This window comes from Abrus precatorius, unplaced genomic scaffold (assembly GCF_003935025.1).
Source record: "Abrus precatorius isolate BTA unplaced genomic scaffold, Abrus_2018 Scaffold2, whole genome shotgun sequence".
NCBI classification, from domain to species: domain Eukaryota; kingdom Viridiplantae; phylum Streptophyta; class Magnoliopsida; order Fabales; family Fabaceae; genus Abrus; species Abrus precatorius.
In genome coordinates, this window is record NW_020874362.1 from 25,113,603 (window position 1) to 25,139,810 (window position 26,208).

Consider the following 26,208-nt stretch of genomic DNA (forward strand, 5'->3'; position numbering starts at 1 on the left):
ATGATATTATTTGTTATATATTTGTCTCTTCTCTTCTTATCTTTTAGAAGGTGTAAACTCGAATTAGAGTGTATATAAAACTTTTTTCGTTAAAAAATTATATGAAGTAATTGAGGTTAAAAAATAAATAACACTGAATTACATAACCGGTCAAAAAGCGATCACAGAAAGAAAAGTGTGAATTGAAAACTGATTTCAAAATGTTGGAACTCTTTGTTAAGAGTTGCGTTAAAATAACATTAGGGTTTAATCATGATCCAAATATAAACCTTTGGAACACTGGTAAATTATTTGACGTTTTGTGCTTATAAACAGTTTTAAAAGTTTGGTTAAATTATTGTGTAAATTCTTATTACTTTATTAAATCTACAAATTAATTCTTATATTTGAAAATTCTAATTAGAGTCCATATCTACAAATTTAAAATTTGGCTTCATCTCACTATCAGCTATAACATTTTTTAAATGACTAAGATGTATTTATAGATTAGAAAAATTTATAAAATGATTATAAATTTGTGCTATCTGTGTAATGAATTCTTATAATTTATCGAAATTTCTATACAAAAACTTTCCACCAATTAAACATATTGGACGAGGTTTTATTAAGAGATAGAAACTTATTTAAAATGTTTTAAAAATACAAACTCCATTAGAAACTTTTAAAAATCTATTTCATAATTTAGTGAAACTAAAAGACCTACAAAGTAATTTAACAACAAATCTAATATCGCTGAAATTGTAATTGTTTCCACGAATCTTTAATGCTAGAACAAAGAATTCTATGTATGCACTTGTTCTTTTAGAGAATTTAAACTTCAGTTTCGATTTTCATTTTTTTCCAATATCTCTGTAGTACTCAACGGTAAGCTAGATTTTAGGAGCCATTTAATTTTTCATTTTTATTGAAAATACAAGAGCTAAATATTTAAAAGTAGAAAGATTATTATTCAATTTTTCTCAAAAAGGTCATGGACAAAAAGAGTAATTTAATAAAAAAATTTAAACAGATATTATAGCAAATGAAAAATAGACGAATGCAAATAAAACTTTCTTTTCTTTTTTCCGATCAAATAACACTTTTTTTCTTTAACATATAGGCCACACTAACCAGCGTGAAACCAAGTTAGTAGTATGTTGAATAAAATGATAAAAAAAAGTGTGATATTAGCACTAATGGAAAATAAAGAGATGAACTAAAAGCTAAGGATTGAAGTCAAAAGATCATCATATAGAATTTCTAATGTACAACATTATTGATACATAACCAGTGAAAAAAATTTATACCAATACTGCATGATACAATTGTCAGTAGTATCGTGTTTCAGTCTTGTACTGAAGGTGCAATTACACCGAATATGCATTCTATCCCAACCTGCGAGGCAGAAGAAAATATTTTGTAACATACAAACTTAACAGATAAAAATGAAATCATGTTACTGATTTACTAAAGATAAGGCAACTAGTAGAAAACTACGAAATAATTGCTAATTACAATTTTGAACATAATCACAAAAGTACAATTATATTTTCACACACAAAAGAAAGTAAGAAAGTACATTTCATATTAAAAAATTAGTTTTGTTAACATCAGTTTTTAAAGTTGATTTAAAGCATCTATAAGAAGTATTTATTAAAAAAAATTACCCTTCTATATTTTTTATTTAATAAACATTTTAAAAAAATATAAACTTACTATTTTTAGTTGCTTAACACTTTCCAAAAAAATTATCATTTTCTTTCAGAATTATGTACTATAGTCATACACTCGTAAGTCATAGAAGCTAAATATTAAAAAGAGTAACTTGCATCAGAAAACATTAAAAGCTAAATAATCTCTACATCAGACAAAAAAATGTATATCTTGGATGCCACTAAACGCATTACCTAAATTATCAAGTTGGGCAATGGAGTTGATCCTATTGATATAAACACAGGAAATCTTTTCATGCAGGTGGAAGGGGGCGCCGGCAAGTTGGGCACTCCATCTTTATATCCATCCATCTTTGCAAACAACCAGAGTGGAAAAAATGATCACAAGGGGTCACCTGTGAAAGAGTTGGTGCATTAGACTTTGGTTATATTCATATTGTAAAGATTAATTCAAATAGACATAGGTTATATTCACATGCCATGCAATCGTTAGATCGTGGAAAAAGATCAATGGCTGTCATGCATATAACACAGTCTGTGGCATGATTTGTATCTTGAGTAAACCTCCTATAATAGCTGTATTTCTCAGGTAGAATCTGCAAACCATGAAGATAAAGTTAGACTGAGAGAGCATTGTGCAAAAAGGATAAAGGTAACATGCAGAGGCATTGTGATGCATGTTCAGTTAAGAAAAGCTAGAGGCTATTGTCAACAGCACAAGAACCCAAAACAAAGTGTTACTATCAATACTATGCTCATGATCAAACAAAATGCAACAAAGTAGCCAATAGTATGGAGCAAAATTATCAAAATAGAGAATAGTGCTGTCCTTACGTGTAAGATGTAAAGCAAATGCTTCAAACGATCAACGGAATATCAGTTATGACTTAATATAATTATAAAAAATTAACTTCAATTCAGAAAGAGTTGGATGAAGTCAAATGAGTATAAGTGGTTGGGTCCAACCTGATGAGGAATGAACCACCGGGACCCAAAATAGTGCTGAAGGAGGAGAGTTGCCGCTTGAAGTCCAACAAATACAACTAAACAAACGCACCAGCTCTGATCTGGTTCTATGCGCAAGAAGTTGTTTGGACAACCAAATATATATAATGGGATTGCTACCCGAGTAACAGTTATGCCTAAGATATAATGAGGATGCAATGGTTTGCGTGAATCACGAACAACATTAGTGATTATCTGAGGTATCCAAAAGGAGTATACAAGAAGAAGAATAAGTCTCAAATGATTATGGAATTCATACATAAGTAGAATGCCACCCAATAGGATCCCGTCTGCAAGAGAAGTTAAACAGTTAGATTAGATATGAGCATCAGTCATCACTTCTTCATACAAGGAAATCTTTGCACCAGTTGAAGCAACTGGAAACAGATAACTAGAGTTATGCGGCATGCTTGAACAATGGAACAGAATAGAAAACATTTGGATATGGACATTCTAAGAATCAAAGGTATAATAGGATAATGTATACTACAAGATGTTTCATTATGTTAATTTAACATAGTGACCATTAGCTCATGTGTGCTTTAAGTTCCTAGGTTCATATTGGCTATAAACGAATATAATCAGCAAGCATTGAAATTCAAAGATGACCAAACAGCATTTTAGCCTGCATTTTTTTTAAAGAAATTATAAAAACAAAAAAACAAAAATTTAACCCAATGTTGGTAGGCTCTAAGTAGTAGAGCGACTATCACAGATCAAAACTTAAATATATAACATGATCATGGATCCTATGGAACCAATGACTCCAGGGGAAATCCAAAATGATGGGATAACAAGATCAGATTGCAGACTGAAACTTCAATTTTAATTGAGTACTTACAGAAACGGCTGTATAGAACTGACAGCTCACGCCTCATTGTCTCCCAACCTTCACCACTGCTCAAAGGCCTATTTGCCTTCCAGATGGCAAGGAGGTATCTCATCTCAAATATTGAAAAAACCACAAACTTGAAAAATGCAGCAGTTGCAAAAGCGTTGAACAAGGATTCTGCACGGCAGGAAGTAACAACTATTCATCAGACAAGCTTACTGAAAGAGAATAACTGACCACTTGGGTAACATATATTGTGGCAATGACAACAATATACTAAAATCAATTTGAACACAAACATATTTATAATCATATCTTTTGGCTACAATGAGGGCTCAAAACTCTGAAGTTCTGAACCAATAACCTATTGGAAACTAATTTATAATCTTCTTACACTATTAAAAACCAAAAGAAATGATCAATCTCTTGACATGGCACAGATTTAAAGAACCTGTGTACTATAATTTCTGTGGTGCTCTAAGAATTAGATGTTGTAATCAACCAGAGTAAGTTTGATCTTAGTGATTGAATTACAAGAAAAAATATTAGTTTTGACGGTTCAAGGTGGTAATAAAAGCGTAGACAGGTTTCGAGCATCCAAGCATAAACACCCAATCACTATTGGGTTGAGAGTCAAGATTGATATCTGCTTTTGTGGGAGATGCACCTGTCTTTTCTGTGTGTATGCCCATGCTTATACACTGCATTCACAAGGCTTAAGATAAACTACAGTTATTGCCTGCTGGCCCTAAAACAAAGTTAAAGGTACATAAAAATATCTGATGTCCTCTTCCAAGTAAAAGGGTCCTTTGATATTTTATCTCATTCACCCCAAAACTGGTATCTCAAACTCTACAAGGATACCAAGATGTTTAGGAAGATAGATAGAGAACTATTTGTACTTTGTAAAGCAATCTCAAGTGATTATATGAAAATCCCTAGCACTTATTTGGAAAACTTACCAACTAGTATTCCTGCAGTTAAATGTATAAGGCAAAGATAAGCATCTACTATAGCTTGCTGACCAATCATTAGTATTGACACCTTAGCAGCCCCCTGCAAAGGTATATATATGAATCATATTAAATATTTATAATCATGTATCAATAAATAATAACTCATTCAAAGATTGAATATATATATTAATTAAATTCATAAAAGCTATAATGTGTGAAATTCCAAATAAAATTCTTAAGAAATTTCTTACAGATTGGGTGTTGCTATGCTCCATTTGCCTGATTAATAGAAGGACTTGCAAAAAAGAGATCTGGCATATGTACATTAAGGAGATCACATAGTAACGGACAATAACAGAGTTTTAAAGTTGCACAATATTGATGACTGAAGGATACAAAAGTAACCATCAAAGTATAGTTCACTGCTTTGTTATAGTAAACTTCAATGTTAATAGATGTCGCATTTAACTGTAAAGGTGAGAAGCAGTCCCCATCATCATCCACTGACGGACTCTCCATTAACCCTTCTAGTTGAAAAGAATCATGCTCTCCTTCTATAAGAAAGCATATAACAACTTGGTAAATGATATGAGAAAAATATAATATTTTCAACTATGACAAGAATGTACTCACTGAACTTCGGAAAAAAAAAAAAAAGAGCCCAAATTCATAGTATATTTTTTCTGCAATTAATGTTCAGTGATAATCAGCAACTGTTATATTAAATGTGATAAAAGGTTCCCTATTGAGTATTGTATATCAACTGTTATATTCATCCGTATTTCTTTGGCTGTCAGGAAAATCAAAGGCCACACACATATTGTTGTTGGAACGAAGCCTTAAGTCATGATAACCACATTTACAAACATATAAGTGAAATTTGGAGGAAAAACAAATGGAATGTAATGTTTAATATTAGTATGTATATTAAGGAAGAGAAAAACACGGAACAGAAAGTATTCATACGCTGAGAGAACTCAAGTACCATGTTTTGATGATGACAATCGTGAAACCTGAGCGGCAATTTCTACGTTGCAATGTTTCTCCATGCCATGCAATGGAGCTGCAATAATGGCAGAAATAAAAGTAGCAAGTTGATACTACAACACAAACTAACAAAAGGGGGGGGATCTCTTCGAAGTTTACTAGTAAAGGAGAATATTACAATGCTTTCTGCTCCACATCTTATTTCGTGAAGATTCTTGGAATACTTGAGATGAGAAAACTCCAAGCTGTTTACACAAAGCCATATATACAGCCATTAAGTGTTTATAATGTTCATGTAGTCCCACAAATACAAAAATATATATCATTTTTTTATCAACTACATATCTGTAATGAGAACACAGTTTTTAGGTGGGTATAAGACTTGAATCTCACATTCAGAGTATGAGATTTTAGTGTAGGCTTTATTATAATGTCTTGAGCTCTCCAACTACAAAAGCTAGCCTTTGTAGTGTGGTTCTCTCAAGGTTCTTATCAAAGTATGATTAAGCCATCAAAGCAAAGATCAATTATTTGTTTTGGAAAGTAATTAGTCAGCTGTTAACAACCAGTAGGGTGACTTTTGCTTTTTCCTTATGTAGTTTTTCTTGACTCTCTATATAAACAAGACTTGGACTGTAATTCTAATACGCATGATAAATTCCGTTCTTTACAACACGCAACCTTATGATACCAAATAAAATCAAGCCCATGAAAAGGATAATAGCAGCATCCTTATCTAAACCCTAGGACTCCATGAAGTATCAATTATACAGAATAATAAACATGTTTTTATTGATCATTAAAATAATAAAATGAAATGTGATGCTAAAAAATTATTGCATGTTATATAATCAATAACAAATGTGAACAGTCAATGACATACAAAAAAGAGGTAATACCAGATGATATGGGTTAGATAAAATATAATCTCCATCCTGACTTAACCCTCCCTCTTTTCCACTGCAATAAGAGAACATAAAAAAGAGATTTTTCAGCACATTTAACTATTATAGGCTAAGTACCACTATTTGAATTTTAAAACAAAATACAACTCAACAAACAACATAGAGCCAAAACAAAAAAACTCATTTAAGATAAAATGTCAAAATAGGATGAAAAAACAATTAAAAATTTGAACAATCATGATAACATATCTCAACTTGTCAGCTAGATTATGCCCAACTAGGTATGCTGAGAAAGTAAAACAAGGTCTGATTGAAAAAATGAGATTAAATAAAATAAAAACTACTTCATAATCTCCGGCATTAGAAAACACAGCATGCTAGTTATTAGGTTATTATTAAGTAAGACCTTTCAGGCTGTGATAGCTTTTGCACTGCAAATCAGAATGGAATTGATAGTGTATGGAAATTAAATTTAAAACTGCTGATACATAGATTAGCAAATCGAAGCATGTCTTATGTACTACTAATTAATTTCTTTTTGTCAATTACTATATCACTAAACCAAAAAAGTGTGTTTCTAGATTAATTTCATGTTCCACTGATCCACTCTTTCTTACTAGCAGCTGATCAGAATCAGTATTTTGCTAAACCAATATTCTCAAGTAATAGTGATAAAATGCAGAGTAGCAATTTATTCTCAATTAGCCTTTTCATTTTATCTGCCACATGCATATGGGTTAATCAGTGTATCTATTTCATTCTTAAATGCCAACTCCCTCTTGCTATTAACCAGTGCTGCACTAAGATCAATCTCAGTATCAATCCGTTAAGGTATCCAAATGCAATAAGATACCATATAAACTTGAGCTGCACAATGTATTTGTGTTCACCTGTTTGCTACCATTCGCAGCTGCCTATAAGGCCAAATATATACACCTTCTACTCTGATTTGAGCACCACCAACATTGTATTCATTGTCAAACACATCATGGAATATAACTACCCCCTGATAAAGAAAAGCATAAAATAGAGAAAAAAAAAAATTATAAGAATTTGACATGACTGAAAACCTGTAAATATTCATCAATACAACAACATATTATTGTTTAGTGCAATGAAAGGGTAATGTATTTGATTTTATGATCTATATGGTGTTCATCCCTGCATTAAATCACGATAAATGAATACACATACACTAGAAAAATGAAAAATGGATATTCAAAATACACTTTGGCAACACTGATTGACACTGTACAAAATATGATCCCCAACATCTCTAGGAACTGTACAGATTATCATCCTTTATAACCCTGAAATATGAACACAGATACTCATCCAAATACAAATAGAAGTTCACTATACCAATTGAATAAACTCTGATCTACTTAATGAATTAGTTTCATGCCATAACACAAATGCATTTTATCACCCTGAGTAAAGCCTATCAAATGAATTTGAAATATTGATTTCATTTACAAGAAACACCCAACTATTTCATGCATCCAATGCATCTAAGGGTTAGAATATTAAGGTTATTTATGTGCTAAGCGACTTGTTATATTAGAAGTTTTATTGGGCTGTCATAACATTAAATTGACAAATAATCTTCAACTAAATTGAGATGGAGTAATGTATTTGTTGAGGGAAAACAGAATGAAAAGAGATATTTTGCTTAATTCTTTGGCATATCAAGAGGACAAAACTGGAACTTCACTAACTTAAAAGGAACCTCTGAATCTATTGATATTTCCAATAATCATTCACAATATTAATATGAATACATAAAATTAAACACTGAAGGTAGAACTTAGAAAATTCTCTATCAGAAGCTGGTGATATTTTAAAATATATAACAGCACAAATAAAAAACTACATTGCATATGAAAGCTGACTTCCTTCTGAAACGAGCTGTATAGTTCAACATCTCACCTGCACATAATGCACACCAGTTATCTTTGTGGGTGTACTAACTAATTCAATAACAGAATTTCCATTTATTTTTCTGATGTCTGGAAATCTGGTAGAGCCATTTGCAGTATCTAAAAACTTCCAAGTCCCTGCATTCAAGGAGGACACCATACGTATATTATCAGACTGAGACAAGATTGCAAACTCATTCCAAAATAAGTTAGTGAACAAAATTTATTCTAAATATACACTCATTTATAAATGAAGCATATTTTAACGAATTGACAAAATTTCCTTTAATGTTACATGATTAGTCCAAATGCCATAGGTTTATTTAGCCATTTCATGGGTGTAAAGTCCTACTTTACACAATCAGATGCTGACCCCTTAGCCATTATATTCTCTATCCAGTGATAGTCAAGTAAGTCAACTAAGAATGCTTATTAAATTAAGCAAAAAGGTAAGAAACATGGCATCTTTTTTTCAGTAAGTGCATAGCAACATGTTTGTTCTTCAAAAAAGATAATTTGATCAATGAAAAGCATGAAACCATTCCAAAATTCAAGTGATACAGAGAAAAGACAATTTTCAAGGGATAATATTATAAAGCAGTAATTTTGTGACAGCTCAGATTTTGTTTATTATCCAATCATATATCCTCTTAACAGACATCAAACCATGCATTAAGCAGAAACTGCAGTTAGAAATACATCCAACTGCACAATTGCATCAAACATTTGCACAACAGACTCAAACTAAACATCAATGCTGTCAATCTAAACACGCACTTCTGCAAGTAAAGAATACCAACCTCTGTAAGTTCCAGTTATGTTCCATTGTGAAAATGGACCTGAGTCACTTTCATCTTTTCTTGTAAAAACCCACTGAAAGAAGCAATTTCAATACAAGTCAATGAAAGTATTTGACACAAGCATTAAAATATCAGTTTATCACTGAAAATAATGTTTTGTTTTTAATATGTCACGTTGTGTTATGGCAAAATGAAAGTCCTAGGAGGAATTCTAAAGGTCTTGCAACTAAACCACACAACAAAAATAAATGGCCCATTGCAATAAACTGAATTGTAGATGATCTAATTTGTTTCTCATTTGATGATTTGATGTGTTTCTGCTATTTCAAAATAAAAGTTCTGCAAATTGGGCAACTACAAAAATTGTAAGCAAAGAATTGTTTAAAAATGAAGCAGTCTTGTAAGAAAATGCCAATTATGAATGTTAATGGCTTGAAATTCAAATCAATGGATTTATAATAACAAATAAGCACATTAAGATAGTGATAATTGGTCACATGGTATTGGGAAATTTGTCTACCCTCAAGCACTAAAGAAAGGTGTATGTACTCTCTGATTCCCCCATCAAGGAAATTAAGAGTTAATTTGATACCACATCTAGGCATTCAAAACACATTAACTTAAAATCAACCTACGGGCCTAGAAGCAAGTTTCTTTAGCCCTCTGCTAAAGCCACATTGTTTTACTTAATTCTAACTAACCTGACATCAAACACCAAGCTTCATGTTTCCACTTTTACGATAGGCAAAAATACAAAAGAAAAAAAAAAACAGTAACAGCTCACAACTTAAAGCAAGAAAGGATCAATTTTAAGACCAAAATAAAGAAGGACAAATTATGTTCAAATTCCCAATCTGCATCCACAATTACAGTAACCAAAAAAAAAATAAAATAGTACCTAGTTCTGAAATTAATTACAGCAAAAAACGCCAAAAATTAATTACAAGTTGATATACATACCTCATCACCCCACGAACTAGTTCTGTCCCTTAAGGGTCTCAAACCTGCCACCGGACTAAGAAAGAAGAGAAACACCCACAAACCAAATGCAATTCTCAACAAAATCCCGAGTCTCACCCTCTTAACCAACCAAAGTTTCAATCTTTCGGAGTCAACCTCATCCATATCAAACCCCAAACACACCATATCTCACAAAAATTTCAACAACCCAGTTCCCAGTTCCAGCAACTGATTGCAGGGGATCAAACAGAAAAATCCAAAACCCATCATAGGAAATAGCTGAAGGGAGAGAAAGGGTTGCTTCAAAAGGAGTCAAACAAGCGAATCACCGGGTCACAACAACGAGTCACGAAGGTTGATTCAGATAATAGAGACAGTGAAAGACCAACGACTTGAAACAAAATTCCCCTCACCAGCAAGGTTTTCCACCAAATGCAGCCAACTTTGTTGCAATTAAAAATAGCAATTATGGTTAAACAAAAATATTATATTGTAACTTTGGATTAGGAACAGAAAAAAAAAATGCGGGTTTTGAAGGACAGGGACTGGGAGCAGTGGTTGACGAGGTTGGGTGTGTTCTACTATGGCAGGGAAATTATATACGCGGCTACGCGCCCCGTGGGATGTGTTCCCACATGGCAGTCTACAATTTTTACTAAAAGGAAAAAAAAATTGGTCTTACCATATAAATATTAAGAGATTAAAAAAATACATATAGTAAATAATGTCACGCGATAATAAAAGAGGGATATTTAATGAATAATAATATTATTAGAATGCTTTGTAAAACAAGATTGAGTGTTAAAAACACATTTTATTTTTTAAATAAAATATATGTAAAGTAAAAAGGTTAAAATCTATTCATTATTTATTTTAAGTTAGTTAACTTGATAATTTTTTAAACTTCAAATTAAAGGAAACTAAAGTTACATTTTATATATTATCTCAGTATCAAGGAACTCGATTTTATTTTTTGAAAATAAATTTCAAAAATTAAAAACATATTTTTATAAATAAATTTTAAAAATAAAAAATTAATAAAATATTTAATTATTACACTACTATATCATGCGCTTATTAAAACTTGTAACTTTGCAATTTAAATTTATAATAAATGCTAATTAGTGATTGAAATTAAGAAATTTAAAATTATTTTTTAATTATAAAGTATAATAATGCATTGTTATTTTATATTTTAATGTATTTTAAGAAAATATATTTATTATTATTTTACCTAAAGTCTTTAAGATATTTAGTAAAATATTATTTTAAAGAATACTAATATTGTGAATATTTTTATATTGCTGCCTAATTCTAAATTACGATAGGAGTGAAAAATATTAATTTTTGTGGTATTTTTAAAAAATAATTATATTTATTGTGTTATACTGATACTATGAAATATGTTATATTGATGACTTAGACTTTATTATTTGTATCTTTTAACTTTTTTTTTCAATGTTTTTGTTTTTGGTCATCTTGAACTTATCAAATGTGTCTCAAATGATATCTAAATGTCTTTTGAAAAAAATATTTTTAACACTCTCGTGGTGTTGGAAGGAAAAGGAAGAGATTTTTTTTCCTTTTATTTTATTTGTTATTCTAATTATATTTTTTAAATATGAAAATAAAAAAAGTTACATTAAGATAAAATAACACATAAAAAAGTTTAAATGTTTTAAGTTAATTTTTTTTAATTAATACTTTTAAATAAATTAGTACGCTTTATTTATAAAAAATATAATAGGTTAAGAAATACCAATTAAATTATTTTTAAATAATTTATATTGTTATTATAAGAATAAAATAACCCGTTTCTCGTGCATTGGAATGCCTAAACCTGGTTCATAGGCAAAGCGAGTGAGGTGTGAAGAGAGAAAGGGAGGGAAAATGGAAGACTCGAGGAAGAAAGGAACTGTGACGTCACTGGCGTCAGTGTTCCCCGTAGAGGAGTCGCAGAAGGCCGCGAAGCGCGTCGAAGACGCCATCGCCGAGAAGCAGAACGAGCTCGACCGTGTACGAGGTTTTGTCGCCGACAACGACAACCTCATCAACCTCGTCCAGAAGCTTCCAGAACAACTCTCTCACGACATCATGGTAAGCAATACCCAACTTTGACATTTCAACTTTTTCACCATCCCTTTGTAAAAAAAGTTTCTAACTTGGAAATTGGGTTCTTAGGTTCCGTTTGGGAAAGCAGCGTTCTTCCCTGGTCGATTGATTCACACCAACGAGTTCCTGGTACGCCGTTTGTTCCATTCGCTTCTTCAATTGAATGTTTTTTTTTTTTAGTTCTCAGTGGCAAGTGGTTTTGCTTGTTAGGTTCTTTTGGGAGAAGCGTATTATGCAGAGAGAACTTCAAAACAAACCGTTGAGATTTTGCAACGAAGAGGGAAGTCATTGGATTCGCAAGTTAATTCTCTTGATGCCAATATTAAGGACCTTAAAGCAGAGGCTTCGTTTTTCAATGCCACAGCTTCTGACGCAGCGGTGGGCTTCAATTCTTCTTTCTCTTAATCTCACAACTGATACCTTTGAATTTGATTTGTGTTGAGGCAGTTTTGGCATTGATAGAGATTTAGTACAAATACGATATCACGTATCAGAAGTTCACGGTTTTTGTTGAACTATCGTCCAAAATAATCTTTTACTTCATCTTCACACTGCTACATTTTATCATTTTATCATGGTCTTCTGTTTTTGTTTTTGTATGCTTTTGTTAGCATTTGTTATTAATATTTTTGAAGTTTGCATAAATCACTAATTGCTGCGGTGGCTTAATTTGGCACAGGAGGGTTTTGTGGAGATATTGGAAGATTATGTGGAGAAAGAGTCTATTGGAGAGGAATCTAAATCAGGCACGCTCTAGTCTTCTATTGCTTCCCAAGATATATAATTTATGTGAGATGGTAGTTAATATTCATCATAAATGGAAAGGAAGCTGGTAGAGAGTAGGCTGAAAAGTCTAAGGGTGTGTTTGAATAGAACTTATGTAAACCCTTATTCAGTAAGTTTTTTTACACGATGACTTATGCCATAAATTTCACACTGAAATTTATTGAGATAAGTTAAAAATAGTTTATTTTGATAGATATACCAATAAGCTTATTGAAAAAAAATCTTAAAACAGTTTATGCGAGTCATAAGCTATTTTTCATAAGTTGTACGTAAGCTTTTCCAAACAAGCTCTAAATAAAGTTAAGCCTTTTGATTAAGATTTTGAATTTATTAAAATTATTCAAATAGCAGTAATTGTCATCCTCTGTCAAATCAAATCTTAATTCTGCTGTATTTATACGACAATTCTCTAGAACACACAGTTTTGCCTACAGTTTCTTTGAGCTTAGCACTTCCAGCCATGTCTCTAGCTTTTGTATCAATTTTCTTTTCTATTCAAATTCAAACTTTGTTTCTTATGTTATGGCATCAAACAATGCACCAACCAATGATCCTACTTCTATATTTGTTGGAAATATTGATTGAAAGGGATGCTAATATCCTTTTTCAGGTCCATTGCAGCAAGATGCTTCCAATTTGGGGAATGCTACAGCTGGCAATGAGGAATATGCTAATATTCTCCGTATAATGGATGAACTCGAGAAAGAAGAAGAGCTTGCTGCAGGAATTGACAGTGACAGTGATCAAAATGATGAAACTACTGCTGATTTTGATGATATTTCATATCAGGGTCATATCAATAAAAATCTCCAAAATTCAGAAGTAACATCTTGCTTACTATGTTGAATTCTGGTTTAGAAATCTCGTTTGCAGCCTATGAGCATGATTGACTATGATTGTTTATAACTCTTTAAACAGAATTTTCATCAAGGCATTCCACTGGACCAGACTAATACTAAAATTATAGCAACTGAGTTTCCAAAAAAGCATCACCGCCAAGAAGATATAACTGATCAGTTGAATGTAAGATATTATCTTCATATTATCTTAGTTTATCTAGTATGTCAGATAATCATTCAGCTGAAGAAGCTTGTTATTGCATTCTTTTTTGAAAATGCAGTTTGCTAACCTGGCAGTGCAATCTAATATCAGAGGTTAGTCCTCAATAAGTTAATTTCATCTTCTTTGGATGTACATGTTTTGTAGTTCTGTGTTTCTTCTCTTAATGGTTATTGGTGCTGTTTGCATCCACTCTGAAATTAAATTTTTTGTTGTGTCTCAACTATCAGATGGGGGAAATTTTGCACAAAATAAATCCATTGATCCTAGTGAGAAGATTCCTGTGCTTCTGAAAGAGAAAATAGTTCAACCAACTACTGCATCCAAAACTGAGGTTTGTAAATCTTGTGAAAAAATTTCCATCACAATTATCTGCTTGTGTTGTGTGCTCTATGCTGCTCTGGAACCAAGTGGAATTACTTCCTTGCTTTGCTTTGATATGACAGTTTTTTTTTTTTTTTCTGGTTGGAAGTAACATGCAGCTTTGTTATTTTTCAGTATGCTTTGAACTGTATTGATGTTTCAATATTCTCTCTCTCTCTCTCGCTCTTAAATAATACATACTAGTATCAAACTTTGGTTCAGTTTGGACAAACATATATACAAGTACTTGTAAGAGAAGAAAATAAAGAGATAAGATGAACAAAACTTTTCTTGTAAGTTAAAATTCACTTATGCAATTAAAGTTTTTAGAGAAATTATATGACAAGACTTTTAAAAATTTAGAAGGCCATAAGTTGATTTTCACTTATGGGAAGAATTTGATTTATTTTACTTCCTTATTTTTGACTTGTATAAGTCTTATTGAGAAGTTTGTCCAAACTGGACATTTGTCAAGGTTGGACATCTCATATCATGAGGAAGAGCTTTTTATGACTGCAGCACTGCTCTGAAGGACCCAATGCTGTTATGTGATTGGAGGATGATTAGTTGTCAAGTTGAAAATTTTAAATGAGATAGCTAGAGTTGGATTTTATGAAGAATGAAATTTTGGTATTTAAAATTTAGCAAAAGTATGTTAGTGTATGGTACCGTCTGGAAACAAAAGGAGGAATTATTGATATTTACTTTTGAACAATGAGTTTAAATGTACAAAAGAACATGATCGAGAACTATTCAAGTGTTTTCCCCTTGCGGCCATGATTTCAGCAGAGTTGGTCCTTGACATGTTCAATTTTTTCATTTTCAGGTGCAACACCAAACTTCAAAACCATCGTTTGACAGTCGCAAGGTGTGCTTACACTTTTTAGTCTTTACCCTCGTTAGTTTTAATGCCCTTCAACTAAATGTGCGGTAGCAGATAATTTTCTCGAATAACTATTTTTTGCAGGCTTTTACAGGCTCTATCATAGAGCATTCTGAGAATATTCAAACAGCTTCAAGCGAACAAAATTCAACTTCATCACAGGTTGATTTAATTTACTGATTTTATATGGTATTGTCAATTAATAAAAAAATTGCTTAAAAACAAGGTTTGATACATATTATTTTGCTATTTCAGCATTGACTTTAATCTATGTTAAGCGTGAGTTTGACCTTGACAGGTTTCTGGTTCTCAATCTTCAAAACCAGTATCCAGATTCAAAATGCAGAGAAGATAGCTACAATAATATCATAAGGTTGTTTGAAATTTTTTGTATTTGGCGATCTGACAGTGTGATATCAATGATTGTTGTTAGATGTGCTGGTTAGATCAAAAGCAGAAAAAGCGCCAGTGGGATAAACGGTTATTAGTAGTGAAAATTTTGATGTCTTTTCTTGGCAGAATGAAAAAGCGTTTAGATGTTTTATAGCATTGTAATTGAAATAATTGACAATTATAGATATGGATCACAGCAAGAAGGGGGAGGTGCAAGAGGTTATTGAATGACCCTCTTGTATTATGTACAGGTAGTGAAAATTGAAACATCTTCACTGGTCTTTTTCTCCCCTTTTGGCGATACAAAGAGCCATGAAATCATTCTAGAGCTACAGCAGTGGTTACAATTAGATATTCATGTGGTTTAGACTGTTTAGTACTAAAAAGTTTCTTTGTGGTGGCTACTTACAGGCGTGTATTTTCGCACCTTACCTGTTGTAGCTACTAACATATTGTCTAGGAATATGCTGTGTCGATAATTTTTGTTTTTCTCTGGTAGTTTGGATGTTACTAATAAGGTTCTTAAAGTTATAATCTACAGAACAATAAATAATTACAAACAAGCTTTAATTAAGTTTTTGTGCTTCGTTAAGGTCGCATTTCTGTTGGTGAGTGAAATGACTTGCTCGAGATTTATAAGATTTGCTCTAAAGTTATTTTTGCTGAAGAAAAGTTTAAGTAATAATAAATATTTAGTTCTTAACATCCACCTATCCACACCTATACATTATTCCTATATCGTAACGAAAATGACCAAATATTGACAACAAAAAAACAATTGTTTGAATCCACTAAAATTCAAATGGTACAGCAAAATTCAAAATCATTTTTTATTAAATAATAACCTCATTCCATAGAGCTTGAAGTAAATTTTGGAACCAGAGCAGCATCTACCATTAAGTTGTAAAAGTGGAAAAATAAGACTATACATTCATATGTACAAAATGTAACAATCTTTCAATCATTTGGTATTGCAAGTAGTGCTACGGGTAAGGCCTTTGCCATCCATACGAATCACTCAACTGTTAGGTATTTTCTTTTTCTTCTGGTAGTCGAGAAGCACTTTCTCTCTCTCGAGTGGAGTCGCCGATAGTAACCATTTGCTAAATGTAAGTTCTCCCATGCCCATAGACTGAGCAATGAGGCTATATTGGGTTCTCTTCCTCTCATCAATCAAAGGAACACTCTGTTTTGTAGGTACACAATCTGGTTTTCTTCTTTGGTGTTCTAAAGAGATGCTTGGCTTGTTTAGGCTATCATTTGAAGGAATGTTGGCATTTATATTCCCTTGAACCCCTGGCCCGAAGTTGATTATGTCTTCATTGCGATGAGCATAAACAATGCCTAAAGACACAAAACATCAGTTGACTAAATAGAAAATCCACTTCGACATTTCCCAAATTAGAAACAATAGATAAATCTCGGAAGCTTTACTCTATCATTTCAAGTGCCACCAATTTCTTAGTATTCTTTTGTCATGACATAGTGAACGGAAAAATATAAAGTTCCTTAAAAAGCTAAGAAAACACTGCTTTACTTATGTTTATGTATATATAGACATGTCCATGAGTAAAAAAATAAAATAAAATTGACTGCCGGTAAAAATCTGTCTGCATTATCTTTTAAGGCAAAGAGAATTAAAGTTGTCATTTTACCTAACTGTTCTCTCATTCGACAATATATTTATGACAACTGACAAGAAAACATTGAAATTCATAGTGAAATGAAGTGTAGTAATTATGAAACATACCAAGGTCTTCAAGATACGGTTTACTTGTTGCAGTCCTCAGAGATTCATTACATAATCCGGTTTCTGACTCTGATACCAACGAACCTGTTTCTTCTGGAATATTTATTTTTTCCTGTTGTGTTTCATTTCCATGTTCTTTATGCAATTCAATGATCTCACTGGTAAATAGCTTATCAGATAAATCTCGAAATAAATTGGAAATCCCAAAAAGTTCTCCTCGAAATTCCTTGCAGTCCTGCAAGGAAAGTATTTACTTGAGAATTATTTTAAAGAAAATATAAGAAATAAATGAAAAGAAATACAAAACCAAAATACGTAGAATTTGATACCTGGACACCTTCAAAATACCGCTTTTCCATCTTTCCAGACACAGCAATGTTTGAGAGCTGCTGTTTGTACACCTGACGAGAGTAAACAAGTTCTTCAAGTGAACCAGCTGCAAGAAGACGGAACACCACAACGTGCCGCTTTTGTCCAAAACGAAAGGACCTGTCCTGAGCCTGTAAGTCTTGTGCAGGATTCCAGTTGGGATCAAATATTACAACTCGGTTTGCACTGACAAGGTTCAATCCAAGCCCACCAGCACGAGTTGATATCAAGAAAACCTAAAATAATAAATAAGAGCCCAATAGCAAATTGAATTGGAAAAGTGCTTAATCAACTATAAGGTTTGAAATATACTTGTTTGCTTGGACTTGAGTTGAAATCATCAACCAGAGATTGACGAAAATTAGTCGGAGTGGACCCATCAAGTCTTGAGAAGCAGTAACCCTTTCGTATGAGAAATTTCTCTAGTATGTCCAGCATCCTGGAAAGACTAGCTCAAGTTACACAGCAGAAAAGGTAATTGTTTAAAAACGAGGTATATTTGCCGATGCTAACAATGGTCAGCGCTTCAGTCATTATATGACTGAAAGCCACTAAAACCTAAAATTATGCATCTAAGTTTCAAAGCAGGAATCTACAAAAGGCATATTTCGAGTAAAATAACTTTGTGTAAAATCCAACCTAACTTAGCAGCTACATAGAAAAATTATCAACAAATCTGAAGGTTATCAACATAATCTGAAGGATATGTCACTTATTCACCTTACAGAGTAGCTAAACAAAAGAACTTTGTCACCATGTGAAATCCATGACAAGAAGAGTTTTTCAAGTGCTCTCATTTTGCCGCAGTGTTTCACATCACTTAGACCCATGAAACTTTCATTCTGTGTGTTCCCTCCCACTAAATCAATATCAGGGCCAAAGACAGCGGCAGCAAACTCTGCATCCTTACTTTGTTTGTCAGGGTCATCTTTGGGGTTTGGCTTAATCAGCTCAAGGTGATTGCTTATCTAGCATAAAGATACATAAACAAGTAACATCAAAATAATTTGAAGGAGCATCATGCATATGATCATAAATAAGTTTGTCCGTGGACAATTCTATTTGCCATTGCTGCAAGGCAACAGTGCTTCATGCTTTCCAGTAAAAAGTGTGGATTATATTTGCCATGAAACTAGTAGTTTCATGTACAACCTTAGCAAAGCTATCACAACAAAAGCATTATTGAAATGGACAATTCTAATCACAGACCCTCAGTTCAGTTACAACTTACAAGTTCTTTTTCCTAGAATATTGTCAGTACTTATTGGTAATTATCCATAGAACATGTAGATCTCATTCAACATAATTTAATGTGAAAAATGGAGAATCCTGCAAATATGCCAGATCTAGAACAGTAATCTGTTAATCATTTGTATGCAAAAGGAAAAAGAAAAGGAAATTATTTGTTTAATTCCACAATATAACACAAAACCAATACGAGGCTAGGTATGGTGACATAGAACAATGAGCAACATCCTCGACCATGCAATGAACAGTGATTGAACTTCACTTTCAAGATTTAAATTTCATGACAAACCATATCCTTTTAAAACTGAATATTCATATCCTTGTCATCATCTACTTTTATCTTTATAGATAACAAACATATATTTTCCTGTATTAAACCATTATCGTTCCTTCTCTTCACTGTTACAATTATTTGAGTTGAATCATAATAAATATTTTCCTACAATTAAAAAGCAGAAGCTCCAATAAATGAATAAAGTAGCAACAGATGTCTAGTGCAATGAACAAAGTAGCTCTTAACGATATAATTTACAATGGTAGTATAATTAAAAATAAAGGTAAAGAAATTTCAAAGGTCTCACATTACCTGTTGGAGCTTGACAAGACAAGGAAGGACAAGGCAAAAGGGGCATGAATCACAACCATCAGGGTTATCTCTGTGTAGGTAAGGCCAAATAACTCCATCTGGTACTATCCTCTTACAACATTCAACTTGAGTAAGAGGACTACCACAACCACAAGGCAGATCCTTATTTATAAGACATTGAATGTCAGGAAGCTGTAACATTCTCCTGTAAACACGTTTCTGCAAATCACTCATTGCACAGAACACAATGTTATCTTCCTTCCCCATCATAAGATGCCCAATGGTTTCTTCCTTTGTCCTTCTCAACAGATATTTATGAAGAACAACCACAAGGTGTTGTTTTCTCTTATTAGCGATTTGGACAAACCTATCAGGAGCAGTTGACCTCTGACCATGCTTAAGGGGTTCATCATAGAACTCACGAAAGTGTTCTCGGGTTCCCAGGGATCCAGGTGCAACCCAGTCAAAGAGATTGAACAATTCCATAATCTTATTTTGCATTATAGTCCCAGTAAGACCATAGCGTCTCAGCGTTTTAATTTGTAAACATGCTTTATATAGTTTTGATTTCTCATTCTTAAGTCGATGAGCCTCATCAATAATCACAATGTTCCAATTGATATCTGACAAGGAACTTCCATGAATCCTGTAAGTGTCAAAACTGGTAATAAGTATCTCCACTCCATTTGCTTCCAACTTATCATATATCAGTTCCCGGTTTGCACCATGGTAAATAGAAACACTGAAATTAGCCCACTTAGAGAATTCGCTCTCCCAGTTGTGAATAACAGAAGTTGGGCAAATTATTAATACAGGGTCTCTTTTCTCTACCCGGATTTCATTTAAAATTGACTGTCCTTCTTTACCAAAGACGGCAGCAAGAAATGCTATTGCCTGAATGGTTTTTCCAAGCCCCCTGTTTCACATTTCAATATCCAAAAAGGAACCTCAAACTGGTAACTACATAATGGAATTGTGACGAAAAGAACCCAAATTCACAAGAAACATAACAAAAGAATAAAAATAGACCAACAAATAATATAGACCAGAACAGAAGAAAAGTCCATATTAATAATTCACCAGGCTCAAATAGTATCAGAAGATGTAACCCCCCGGTTTTATAACTTTCAGAAAGAATAACTCAAAGAAAATAAAAAGATGAAGAGTAAAGACACTTGTTACTTCAGTGAAAAGGCCTGAGAAACAAAATAGAAAATTTCTCAGTATTGAGATGTCATTAAAATTTTAAAACAAAAAGCAGCTGACCCAAACCATAAAGGAAACTAAATCATCAACCTTTATACCTTTTTAAGTAAGTTGAAGCATGAAATCTTTATTGTAGCTACAACATTATTATGTATTTTGAGAAAAGTGAAGAAATGGACATTAATTCGGATAGTCTGTAAAGATATTATGAACATTGAATTCCATCAATCCATAAGTCGGAGCAGTAATATCATTACATGATCTGTAATAGTATGGGTAAAATGAACTTTTACATGCTCAAGCAATAAGTATAACCATTTCTCAACTTATTTCCCTAAATGTTTTATTTGTTAAAATCACTTAACCCCCATGTAGTTTGGTTTTCAGAGCAAGCTGCAAAGGTCACATTTCAGTTAAATGAAATCAAATGAAAGTTAACCTCAAAACACTTGAACTAAACTTAAAAGGGATTAAGGATAAGAATCAAACTCTAAGTGGTCAATTTGAGAAAGTGCTATATCTCAGGAAGGTAAAACATATTTTGCCTTAATAGTATGTACCATGGTTTGCATTACATATATATCTTTTATAATACTCAAGTTCCAAAGAGTATATCTTTTATAAGCACGCAGCTTTTAGGAAAAAATTCATCATAATTGTGTTCTATAAGATAGGTCTCATCCATTAGAAGTTTCAAAATTAGACAAAAGTCACATTGGGTTTGAGATTAAGAATTATAGAACATTCTGATTCATCACTGACACACATCAATATATATATAAAATAACCAGAGAGGATATTAAAAGCGAAAAGAATATGAATTCAAGAAGAAAGAAACACCCCACCCAACTGAGCAGGGAAAAAGAGAGAAGGGAAGAGGACATAATCTGCAACTCACATGTCATCTCCAAGTACGCCTCCATGATTATTCTTGTACAAACCAAACAAAAACTTCACCCCCTCTCTTTGATGTTCAAGCAGTCTACAGTTTATAGATGCAGGAACCTGAAACAGTGAATAGCAGCTCACAACATCTAATCTCGTTTCAAAATTCAGCGAAATTATTCAATTTACAATCTCTAAACAAACGCTATTATTGCATCGCCCTACCGACAACAACATACATTAAAACGTCATCATTTAATAAATTCGCAAACAGCATGCAATCTATTCAGTGCCATGAATAATCCAATTACTTTATACATAAAAAGCAATAATTGTGGAGAGCATAATACAGAGAAGATTAGATTAGCGACCTGAACCACAGGAAGTTCTTCGTGTGAAGACAGGACGAGAGGCTCAAAGGGTCCAGTGTGATCAAATTGAAACGGGGACAATTTGGGTGTAGAGAATTTCGCTCTCTTTATCTCTGGTTGGTCTTCTTCTTTTTTGGAGTGGATTAGAGTTTGTGGGTTGTGGAGTTGAATTGGAAGGTCTTGAAGGCGGCGAAGCTGGTGGGAAAGAGAGGATTTAGGGGGTTTTCTAGAGATTGGGATTGGGAAGAGAGACTCGGAATCACGGAGAATTGAATTGGAGTGTGTTTGGGTAATTGAGGAAGAGGCAGAAGGTTGTTGGTTTGTGCAAGGTCTCAGAGTCTCCTTCAGAGCCTGCAGTGACATGGGTTTCTTCTTCTTCCTCAAACTCTAACTTACCAATTTTCATGCCTTCTCCCCACATTGAAACTGTTAACCGCCAGACTCATTTTTGCTTTCCAATTTCTCTTTGTATTAAACAGTTAAGGAGTTTTTTTGTCCATTTCCTCCTCGGATTAAAAAGGTGGGCTCAAAGCCCAAAAGAAATAAAAACAAAAACAAGCGAAGCCCAAAAGCTTTGACCAGACACAACAGGAGTCCGATTAACCCTCTCCCTCTGAGTATGGTTGTGGTCGGAAGGTGAAGATGATGAAAGCATTTCAAAGACTTTAAATCCTTTGTAATATTCTGATTTTAGTTACTCTTGGTTGATGGTGTGTTAACATCAAAATCCTATTAGAATTGACTTATTAGCTTCAGAATTGGGATAAACTCAAATATTATATTGGAATTGAGATCGGATTCAACTTAACTTCAAAAGCTAGCTTGAATAAAATTAATTATCCAAATTACTATGTGATACTTTGTCTCTTTACTTAATTGACGTGAGATCTTGTCAAATTTAGTTTTAATTAAAGAAACTTCCTATTGCCAGGTGACTAAAAACCCCTTTATTTATCTATTGTTAAGGTTAATGGTTTGTCTTATAATGGAATAAAATATCTCTCCTCACCCAAAACTTAGGTTGAATAAAAAATATATTTTTATTTAGTAATGAATTTGTAATTTCACTACATCTTTTGTTATCAATAGTGATTTATCTTGAAATGGAAAAACTCTGTCATTAATCTAATATTTTTTAAGGTAAAATCTAAAATGGTATTTGATTTGAGTAAATATTTTCTATTTTTGCTTTCAATTATAAAAATATTAATTGCCTATATTTCCAACGGTTTGCTGTTGTATTACCTACTGATTTTTGTTGACCAAGTAGGATTTTTCATTCATGAGAGGTATTAAACACTTTAAATTTTTCACTTATAACTAGAAACAATGTCATTATGCAAACCATACAAATAAAAGAAATAAGAAAAACAATCTTATAGAAAAATAAAAATAAAAAGCAAATAATGGTTAAAAAATAACAAAATTTTTCTTAAATCATATCAAAAATGGATTGAAAATCATAATTAATACATATTTAATAAAATTTTTAATTAAAAAATTATTCTTTTAAATTTCTTAATATCAAAATTTAATTTTAATGTATTGTTATATAAAAAAAAATACATTTTCAATCAATTAAAATATATTGCAGATATTCTTTATACTAATTATTATAAAAATAAATGATTCTTACTAATATAGCAATCTATAATTAAATAATCATGTAAAGAAATCCTTATACTATTATTATATTTAAATTAAAATATTTTGATTAATATCCTTAAAGATCCGTTTAATATTATTAATTCAAATAATTATCCCTAATTTAATTAGAACATTAGTTAGCATCATTAAATAAAAAATCCTTAATTTAATTAATATCTTACTAATTAAGTGTTGATTAAAAAATAGACAAAATTAATATGTTCATCCTTTTACTTTAAGATAAGTTTGGATTTTGTCCTCCAAATTTGTTTATTTAGTTTAATCTTCTAATTTATAAAAAAGTTTCAAATGTATTTTTTGTTAAAAATTATAACTCTATTAAAAATTTTATCATTTTGTATCATGTATATTGTGTGATTATTTTCATTGTCTTTCTTTTTAAATCTTCGATCTTATCTTTTTTTTAAAAAATTTTTTCACAATATTAAGCGCATATTCCCAATTTTTAATCCGTAAATAATCTAAATTTTTAAATATAAATTTCTCATTTTGTTAATTTTATGTGCTACCATAATAATAATAAAAATATTCTTTTTCTTTCTAGAATAAGGTGTTCTTATCAACGAAGACTTCAAAAAATATGATAACACGAAGAATCAACCAAATGAGAAATGAATATTTAGACATATTAATTATTTATATATTGAAAGTTGGGAAATGTGTGCTCAGAATTAGTGAAAAGAAAATATAAGAGGAAGAGAAAGAAGAAACCTTATAAATAAGGTTTAAATTTTTTTAAAAAAATAAATAATAAATAACCTCACACACTTTACATAAGATGACAAAAATTTTAAACAAAAAATAATATATTTAAATTTTTATCACAAATTAGAAGATTAAAATGAAAAAAATTAAAACTTACTTTAAAATTTAAAAAATAAAAAAAATAATTTTGCCCAACAAAATACAATAGCAACGTTCAAGTCTAACAATTACTTATTAAAGAATAGAAATAAAAAACATGTTAAAGATCATGATTAATATGCATTCAATAATATTTTAAAATTTCTAACTAATATGTTTTAAACACCCATTGGCATTTACCATAATAAGGTAAAAAGGAAAACTCAGAAAGTATTACCGTTGAGTCTCCTGCATGTCGCCATGTGTAGAGTACTGCTTGAAATGCACAGAAACAGTCTCATTGGAAACGCCCACATTTTAAGACAGTGCTTGCAACATAATGCCAGATTGCCAGCAAATACTTAACCCATCAAAAGCATTTTTCATGCTCTAATCCTCAACGGTTGTCTCTTCTCAATCCCAACTCACCATTATATTTTATTATACCCGTTTCACCCCTCCACTCCTCACTCATATATACTTAACCTCTCTAACTCTCTCTTTCAATATCATTGTTTTTTCTACACCTCAAATGGCAGCAAGTGGTCAAATACCCCACAGGTTCCTCCCCCTTTTGGTTTCGATGATACCCATGTTCCTTCTTTGTTCATCATCGTCTCAGGTTGTCGCAAGGGAGTTTATTGTTGGTGGCAAAGATGGGTGGGTGCTCAAACCTTCCGAAGATTACAATCACTGGGCTCAAAGAAACAGATTTCAAGTCAATGACACTCTCCGTGAGTCCATTATTTCTCAACATTTCTTAAGTTTAGATAAATCTTTTATCAAATGCCTGTCTTTTTTTTAATCAAAGTAGTTTGTAATTTTAATCAGATTTCTCTTATTTTTCTAATTAAAAAACCAAAACTGGAGGCGTTTTTCTTCAAAGAAGTGTTTTTGCCAGCTACCAATCCTCTATCTCACTTCATAAAAGTGTAAAAATTATTTCTTTTTCATCTCTAAAACAAATAAGCATACTTTATTTTTACAACAAAGTTTTCAAATTAAACTAGGATAACCAAATTTATTCAACATTAAGACTCCGTTTTGTAGGATAGAAGGAAATTAAGTGAATTGAAAAATAGATGGAAGGAAAATCTCGATTTTTTCTAAAAATTTCCTTCAATGAACGATACGTATTACTCAGTGTTATTGTTTGATATGAAAATTAACAAAGATATAAGGAACTTACGTAGCTTTTGATATTAATTTTGTTATTACATAAAAATACAGTAATATATAATAGATATTCTCTTCTGGTTATTATTTTGGGGTTGCATGCAGATTTCAAGTACAAGAAAGAGAGTGATTCGGTTCTGGTGGTGAAGAAAGAGGACTATGATTCATGCAACACCAACAACGCCATACAAAAGATGGACGGTGGAGATTCAATCTTCCAACTCGACAAATCGGGTCTCTTTTTCTTCGTTAGTGGCAACGTTGATAACTGCAAAAACGGTCAAAAGCTTATTGTTCTTGTCATGGCTGTAAGACACAGTCTTCCTCAGCCTCCACCACCGGAGAGTACCTCGCCGCCGAAGGAATCTCCGGCGAAGGATTTGTCTTCTCCGGTTCCGGCTCCGTTGAATAATGTTTCGAGCTCAGCAAGGGTCGGTGTGAGTGTGGGTTTGGGGGTTGTTTTGATGTTAACTGGCTTTGCAGTGCTGGCTTAG

At 32.1% G+C, this 26,208-nt stretch overlaps 4 protein-coding genes across 6 annotated transcripts; 2 read left to right on the forward strand and 2 right to left on the reverse strand.

The window, feature by feature from the left end:
* Window positions 1-1,206: 1,206 nt before the first annotated feature.
* On the reverse strand, window positions 1,207-10,599 carry LOC113858269 (transmembrane E3 ubiquitin-protein ligase FLY2-like). The gene is made up of 15 exons (XM_027490818.1): window positions 10,017-10,599; window positions 9,057-9,129; window positions 8,267-8,394; window positions 7,228-7,343; window positions 6,332-6,392; window positions 5,611-5,677; window positions 5,431-5,508; window positions 4,842-4,999; window positions 4,697-4,756; window positions 4,452-4,545; window positions 3,499-3,666; window positions 2,619-2,947; window positions 2,132-2,248; window positions 1,887-2,047; window positions 1,207-1,374 (listed from the first exon to the last, which is right to left on the reverse strand). Exons 1-14 carry the CDS (start codon window positions 10,200-10,202, stop codon window positions 1,946-1,948), a joined length of 1,737 nt encoding a protein of 578 aa, XP_027346619.1. The 5' UTR covers window positions 10,203-10,599; the 3' UTR covers window positions 1,207-1,374; window positions 1,887-1,945.
* A 1,244-nt stretch (window positions 10,600-11,843) lies between these two features.
* On the forward strand, window positions 11,844-16,166 carry LOC113858501 (RNA polymerase II subunit 5-mediating protein homolog). 2 transcript variants are annotated; one of them, XM_027491182.1, is made up of 11 exons: window positions 11,844-12,113; window positions 12,198-12,257; window positions 12,339-12,506; window positions 12,808-12,874; window positions 13,525-13,736; window positions 13,833-13,937; window positions 14,035-14,068; window positions 14,204-14,307; window positions 15,163-15,204; window positions 15,304-15,381; window positions 15,518-16,166. In XM_027491182.1, exons 1-11 carry the CDS (start codon window positions 11,907-11,909, stop codon window positions 15,572-15,574), a joined length of 1,134 nt encoding a protein of 377 aa, XP_027346983.1. In that variant the 5' UTR covers window positions 11,844-11,906; the 3' UTR covers window positions 15,575-16,166. The 2 variants fall into 2 exon arrangements, with proteins under 2 accessions (XP_027346983.1, XP_027346984.1); XM_027491183.1 differs by having other exon boundaries at window positions 11,871-12,113; window positions 13,845-13,937; window positions 15,518-15,744.
* Window positions 16,167-16,277: 111 nt separating this feature from the next.
* On the reverse strand, window positions 16,278-22,495 carry LOC113858320 (switch 2). 2 transcript variants are annotated; one of them, XM_027490907.1, is made up of 8 exons: window positions 22,028-22,495; window positions 21,670-21,776; window positions 19,566-20,481; window positions 18,452-18,699; window positions 18,044-18,170; window positions 17,692-17,967; window positions 17,363-17,597; window positions 16,278-16,956 (listed from the first exon to the last, which is right to left on the reverse strand). In XM_027490907.1, the coding sequence occupies exons 1-8, from the start codon at window positions 22,388-22,390 to the stop codon at window positions 16,631-16,633; spliced, it is 2,598 nt and encodes an 865-aa protein (XP_027346708.1). In that variant the 5' UTR covers window positions 22,391-22,495; the 3' UTR covers window positions 16,278-16,630. The 2 variants fall into 2 exon arrangements, with proteins under 2 accessions (XP_027346708.1, XP_027346706.1); XM_027490905.1 differs by having other exon boundaries at window positions 16,496-16,956; window positions 18,044-18,179; window positions 22,028-22,456.
* Window positions 22,496-25,070: 2,575 nt separating this feature from the next.
* Window positions 25,071-26,208, forward strand: LOC113859682 (early nodulin-like protein 2). The gene is made up of 2 exons (XM_027492393.1): window positions 25,071-25,272; window positions 25,820-26,208. Exons 1-2 carry the CDS (start codon window positions 25,071-25,073, stop codon window positions 26,206-26,208), a joined length of 591 nt encoding a protein of 196 aa, XP_027348194.1.